General features: G+C 37.1%; 1 protein-coding gene across 1 annotated transcript in view; it reads right to left on the bottom strand.

The window, feature by feature from the left end:
* Nucleotides 1-535: 535 nt before the first annotated feature.
* LOC142977690 (venom carboxylesterase-6-like) overlaps nucleotides 536-6,927 on the bottom strand; it is a 36,009-nt gene continuing 29,617 nt past the window's right edge. Inside the window, exons 5-10 of the mRNA XM_076121764.1 lie at nucleotides 4,583-4,773; nucleotides 3,066-3,234; nucleotides 2,454-2,638; nucleotides 1,776-1,926; nucleotides 1,230-1,353; nucleotides 536-838 (exon numbers count right to left, since the gene is read on the bottom strand). Of these exons, the coding sequence (XP_075977879.1) occupies nucleotides 640-838; nucleotides 1,230-1,353; nucleotides 1,776-1,926; nucleotides 2,454-2,638; nucleotides 3,066-3,234; nucleotides 4,583-4,773 (1,019 nt within the window). The 3' untranslated portion in view covers nucleotides 536-639. The remainder of the gene's footprint in view (nucleotides 839-1,229; nucleotides 1,354-1,775; nucleotides 1,927-2,453; nucleotides 2,639-3,065; nucleotides 3,235-4,582; nucleotides 4,774-6,927) is intronic.

Below are 6,927 nucleotides of genomic sequence, written 5' to 3'. Positions count from 1 at the left end.
AAATAACACAGGATCCACAGACGTAAACAATCCGAACGATAATTATAATATTATTTATGTATGGAATATTCCTAGACCAGACATTTTTAAACAACGTACATCTTTGAATTCTATTAGTAAAATATTATTATTTTAAAGAAAAAATTGCAACTGTTTCGATGTTTAACCGACTTCGAAAAAAGCAAGAGGTTCGTAAATCGTTTGTAATTTTTATGTCTGTACTCGTGAATTTTGTATCTTGTCTAGTGAACTTAATCAATGGTCATTTTTTAAAGATGGTGTTCCATGTGGTAGTCGAAATCTGGCGAAATGTTTTTGGGGTATCTTTCAAATTTAATGCATAATTTTGTACATATCAATGATTGTCATTTTTGTTTGGGCTGCTACTAAAGCGAGAGTTTGCTCTGAATTTGATTTTTAGCAAGAATTATTATTATTAGACTCATTATACATACATACAACATACATACATTATGTATATACTCCCGAAAGTAAGCCACTAAGTAAGTTGAAAAAAGAGATACGACAAACAACGTTCCGGGTCAAAAATATTTTTAATAAAAAAAAAACAATTTATTAAACTTTTATTTACTTCTAATTAAAATAACTACGTAGTAATACGAACGTATACGAAAATAATTAAAGCTCGTCTCTAAGATGAGGATGATAGTTTTCATTCTCGTTGAAGCCCAGTTTGTCCCAGAAGGTTTTCTGTCCGAAGTCGGTGGTGGACTTGAGCTCAGTCTTGGTGGGGGACAGAATGTCCAAGTACGTCAGTTCAGCGGCACCTGGCTTCACTGGAGGCCATGCTGTACCATCGTTGGTCACTTTTGGTGTTCTAGAAAAAAAAATGATAGATTTAATTCAGAAAACAGTATAGCCGAATGGTAAAATCAGTGTATAATAAAGGCTTTTTTAACTAGTACTGTTCTTTTATTTCCCAAATGCTCTACTCTCTCGGGTAGGTGGGCATGTGTCAGATAGTTCCCTGTAATATTTTTTATCTTCACAAAGTTATAGTAGAGTTAAACAATATCGTCACTTATAATTATTACCAATGGTTTTGTGAGAGACTGGAGTTACAAATCTCCAGGCCCTCAATATTATATAAACAGTAAATTGAAAATAAGCCGTTATAATTTCGATTGTGACGTAGGTAAAATGCAATCAAACAGTGTACATCAAAAGTAGAGGAAGATTATGCAAGTGTCGAAGCCTTATTTACTTACCCAGTAGTAGCAAAACTGTAAATCATGTTAATAAGACCTTCGATCATAAGAGAATCTTCTGGCGTATTTTTTTCCATATCGGGGAATTTGAAGATCTTCAACACATCGTCCCCGTGACTCACACCTGCAGAAAACAAGGAACAAATCATCGTCGTGGTAGGTCCGCTTGTATTTTAGTATATCTCTTTTTACTAGTTTGCGTATCGTTTTATATGATATTCCTTTGGATACTGATATATTTTATAGCAGAGTGGTATAAGTTGGTACCTCCCACGCAAGTGGTCACAGGTTCGAACTCGAGGCAACATATCAATGACTTTTCGAAGTTATGTGTGTCTTAGAAATATTTATAACTCCTTCCAACGGTGAAGGAAAACATCGTGATGTAACCTTGCATGTCTGATAGTTCTTTAGAACAGTCTTGAAGGTATGCAAAGTCCCTAACCAGCAATTGGTCAGCTTGGTGGACTTAAGGCCTAACGCCTAACTCATATCGGGAGGAGACCCTTGCCCAGCAATAGAACATAATGTTTTTAAAATGTTTACCGTAGTTGACGTCGTTGTGTGCCATCAAGTTGGACAAGCTCGTGGACGCTCGGTAGGAGTACTGGTGCACATATGTAGGCTGTCCAGTCTTGGCTGCGTGCAGCTGTGCAAACTTACCCACGTCAGCTACGAATAAACGATCACTAAGAGCCTGTAACAAGACATACACGTGTAACGTATATTACGATTCTTTCAGATACCAAACATAAATACTGTTAAAACCATTTGGCGATTAAAAAGAGTGGCCAGGAGTTTCTTGCCAGTTCTTTCATTGGCCCTACCTTACGAACTGGCGGTAAATTCACTTTCTGTATCATTGACTTTCATAAGTGTCAGCATTAAAATTTGACCTAAATGAATAAATGATTTGAATTTGAATTAGTGTGCCGTTATTATGTTTTGTAAGTACACTCTCCATAATGCCAGACACATTGCCTTCGTTGTCACTTTTCTTCGGGTGAAAGGATATGGCAAACCATACCAATCTAATTAATATTCAAAAAAATACTAAACGTTCTATTATTATTAAAAGGTATTCGAACAGAAATTAGAAAAACTCAATAGCATTTTGTCTTACCGGAGAATCATATGCGAAATCAGCAGTCGTATACAGCTCTATCCACAAAGGCAGGTCAGGCTAAAAAATGTTGTGAGAAAATTGTTTTATAAAGTGCTTACCTCCACAAGTTGTGGGAAAGTCTCCTGGCTAACTGGCTTGCCTCCCAAGTAGTGTTGCTTGATGGCTTGTGCGACCTCCTTCCTTCTACTCATCGGGAGAGTGTCGTTGTACTCGAAGATATTGGCGGCCAGTTCTTCCCAGTTCGCTTCTAGGTCTTCTAGGAGTGACGGATCAGCTTGGTAGGCTGAAAGAAGAATAATCGCACTAGACTGCCCATATCAAGATGTTGTTCCAAGTTTCTAGGAAAGGTATCGCTGCTGAAACCCTATACCGAATTTGTATAGAGAAACTATATACCTAACCACCGATTAACATACGTTATGTCCATATAATAACGAGAAGATCCTGGGAAATCTTTCGATGCGTTCTACGCCAGCTACTTCTGATACCGTTATTCATACGTAATTCTACTGTAAACGGGTTTTATACGCGATTATTATTTAAAGGTTTACGGTACCTTTATTGTTACTCGACGTTCCGACCGGTCAACTCCGTAAACTTGGTCGAAAGCCGTTCACAGTAGAACTATGTGTACACGTCGCGATTACTTAAAATGGTTTTAATCGTAATGCCTTCCTTAAAGAGTTAGAGAATTTATAAAATCAGTTTACCTGAAGCAGGATACAGTCCCTCATGAGCAGTGACAGAAGCAATGAGTGGGACGTTCATCATGGCTCCAGCGCGTGTCGCGTGGTACGGGTACTGCTGCAGGAATGGCTCCCGAACCCCGGGGGACTCTACCACTGGACTGAACGGCGTGAACATGTGCACCTTCCAGTCCTAAACGTTAGGTAATGAAAGCAGATTGTTAAGATGTTATTAAGACGTCATTATTTTTTAATTATGCCTGTAGCATTCTCTGCCAGTCTACCATAGGGTGGTGCAATTTTGGTACCTAAACATTTGGTGAAATAAATTCATTGGCTGCGTAATCCATATGGATTCCATATGCATATAGCATAGCATAGTTAATGAGCTAAGGTTTTCAATGCTTCGGAGGTAAAGTTTAAAGTCGGTCCCAATTGTTGGCAATTAAGACAATTGACAAAGACTTTAAAGTGACTTGGAGAATTTGACTATATATTAACTAGTAATATACGAAAAGAGAAATTTATCGAAACGATTTCGATTCAAATCGACTGGTAGTCCATGAATAACTAAAGCCATGAAACTTACATCTAGTGTAAAAGGGTTAGAGAAAATATGGGGAAATAAATCGTTTGCACAAGGGTCCCCGCATGGGACTTTGCAAACAAATAAATCACGAACTTCATTTGGAACGGACAAAATATTAGTTTCGTGAGTTCACTAAAGAAACCCTGCTTAAGACTTCGTTTGTCTTAGTTTGTTTATGTCTGTTGCATAGTTAGAATAGTAATTAACTAAATAGAAGCGTCGCGAGATAATATTTATGAAGAGTGCCAGACAGGAGCAATGTTCGCAGATTCCAATTTTATTTTTGCCATCTTGCCAAGTGTAGACTATTTGTATAATATTGAACGTCAACAGTCAATTTTAGTTTCAAACGTTGACTTTAGTTCGGGGAATCTATTTGAATCAGTTGTTTAATTTATGGAATATAACACACTGGTTGTCTACTTCTTAGATATAAATTTATCGCCTTTTGCGAACTGATTTGTGGCGGTCCTTAGTATGCACATGTAATAATAGTGATTTTCATATAATTGGTAATCTGTTTCTGAAGCAAAGAGAATCTATCTGGAGAGCATTTTAATAAATGAATTTTAAGACTAAAGCCTTTTAAAATATAAACTGATTCAATATTTCGACGATATAGAAGAACCGGTTGAATCTTGGAAGAAGTTGTGCGACAGTTGAATTTTTATTTAGCCCGAGCTTTTAAAGTCTAGTAGAAAACCTTAGCAACCATGGTTCATCTAGATTTGAAATGAATAATTCTGCGTATTTCCAAAATAACTAGCTGTATCAAGCAAATGCACCGTCAGCTGCATAAGCATGCAGGTTTTAGACGTTTTAAATTCTCAATACTTCAGTCAGCCGCAAACTCTGCATACAAAGGTCTATATATAGTTATTGGACTACAACAACATATAAAAAGAAAGAAACACAGTTCCAATACAAAACTATAGTTTTCAAGAGTACGTACAAACATCTGTATCTGCGCATTAACGATGACCTCCCCAGGTCTGTACTTGAGGCAGTCGATCATCTCCTTGTTGGTGGTAGTGGGACAGCCCACGATACTGGCCAGGGTCTTCGTCTTCTCCAGCGGCTTGATGGAGTGCGTCCATGCGGTGAGGGCTGAACCGCTGTACGATATCGCTTTTGAAAATGTGCCTGGATAAAAAACATAGTATATAAGCCATACTGTTATGCAATAGATCTGATATAGGTCATGGCTGCAAAATACTACGCACATTTAGTGTCAAAAATATAATATGTATATGCACTTTGACATTTTCAATCTCACTTTTTTAAAACGAAAATATCAATTTAAAAACGGGCTTTAATTTGAGCTGAGGGTCTCCGTGCTTCGGAGGGCAATTTAAAAGTCGCTCCCGACTGCTGTGTATTAAGATAGTAGTCGTTAAGCTAGCCATATCAAAGGGCTTTCGGGTGATCTGAACGACTTTGACACTAGGTTGACCACTAACCATACGATAAAATAAAATAAAACCGATTTTCAAATACTTTGGACGTTACATAAATTGATGGCGTCGATTCGTACTTGAAACGTTTTTATATAGCGGTGAGGAAATTGAAAGAGAGATTGGTTTCCGGGTAAGTAACTTACTACTTCATATATTTACACGAGATATTCTGTTAGATATTATGTTTACTTATAGTTTACAAATGTGTCAATTCGTTCAAGTTTTATACTTGCCCTTGGGATAACTTTGAATGTTATATTTGTAAGGTCCAACAGTTTGCGTGCAGTTATAATCTCTACAACACTTATGTATTTGCTATGTGCATGTGGCAAAAAGGATGACGAATGGTCGAAGTGTCAGCCAGGCATTAACTACCCGCACCCCTAAGATATGTATTTGCTATGAAGATAAGCATAATGCACAGTATATCTATGTACCAAATTTCATCAATATCCGTTCAGTACTTTTACAGTGATAGTTCAACAAACATCTTTTCGAATATCTAAACAACTTGAGCGAGAACTGACCACATTTATATTAAACGGTAGAATATAGAGAGAATGAGATAATATACTTCACTACATATTTGTATTAGACGAAAGGGTTATCTAAAGGTGAAACCAATACTTTAATCAACTTACATAAATCTATTACTTGTATGAAGACTCGCAACGTGATACCATTTTCTCCTAGTTTTGGTCAGTGACCATTCGTTAATCTCCTGTTACATCTATAACACGATTATGTCAAGTTCGTTTTGACTCGTAACGTAACTCTATGTGGTCATAAAATGAGTTTCTTTTACTACCTACTATTTCTCAACAGATATCAGCCTTGGTTAAATTAAAAAAAACTTCTGATGAATTATTCTAAAAATGGGAGATATACGCAAATGAATCCACTACTGCACGTTTGGCGCAGTGGTTTAAGCGGTCACCTCGCCGCAACAACCATAGCGCCGCGTGTGGTGGGTTCGAATCCCACCCGGGACAAATCTTTGTGTGATGAGCACGAGTATTTGTTCTGAGCCTGGATGTTAATGTATCTATATAAGTATGTATTTAGAAGTATATAAGTATGTTTATCAGTTATTTGGTTACCATAGTACAAGCTCTGCTTAGTTTGGAATCAAATAACCGTGTGTGAGTTGTCCAATAATATTTATTTATATTTATGTATTACTTTTTTTCGTTTATCGCGAACAGACAGACAGACAGACAAACGTGCCGAGTTTGTATTTTATAATGTGTGTGGTGATTTCACGCGAGTAAAGCACGGGTCACTAAGTTATAATAATAAAATCATTGTCAGAATACGTTGGGATGGGTTAGTGTGATAAGTTCGTACAGGTATACGAATTAATTGAAATTGTTACAAAACTGGGCACAAAATGTCCCATTTACGTGTTCATATGAAACAGGGCTACCTCCTGTAGCGTGATTCTGTACAGTCAGTACGAACGAGTATCGACATTTTGACATTTAGAATGTACTTCCAAAATAGTTTCTACAACGCCCGTCAGAGGCGCTGATCAAATTTTCATACAAAAATTCTCGACGACTAGTCGGTTGTCGGTAGTCGATAGTAATAGAGAATCGAGCTACTATAACATATGTATGTACTTAATGTTTGGACTTTCTACTATAGGCCAACAACTTAGTAGAGAGCCTTGTGTGAAAGGTGTAGCTGGCGGAGGTATACAAAATTCTGAATTATAAACATAGTGACCCGCAGGCTTATGGTGGCCTCTTTGACAAGGTGAAGGATAACATTATGATGAAATCTGATTAATATATTTATTGATGGCATGCAAAGTCCCCAATCCAAAGCACGTTTAATG

The sequence above is a fragment of the Anticarsia gemmatalis genome, chromosome 13, assembly GCF_050436995.1.
Source record: "Anticarsia gemmatalis isolate Benzon Research Colony breed Stoneville strain chromosome 13, ilAntGemm2 primary, whole genome shotgun sequence".
NCBI lineage: Eukaryota > Metazoa > Arthropoda > Insecta > Lepidoptera > Erebidae > Anticarsia > Anticarsia gemmatalis.
Note: the sequence above shows the minus strand (reverse complement) of the source record. Positions and strands in the feature narration are given on the sequence as shown.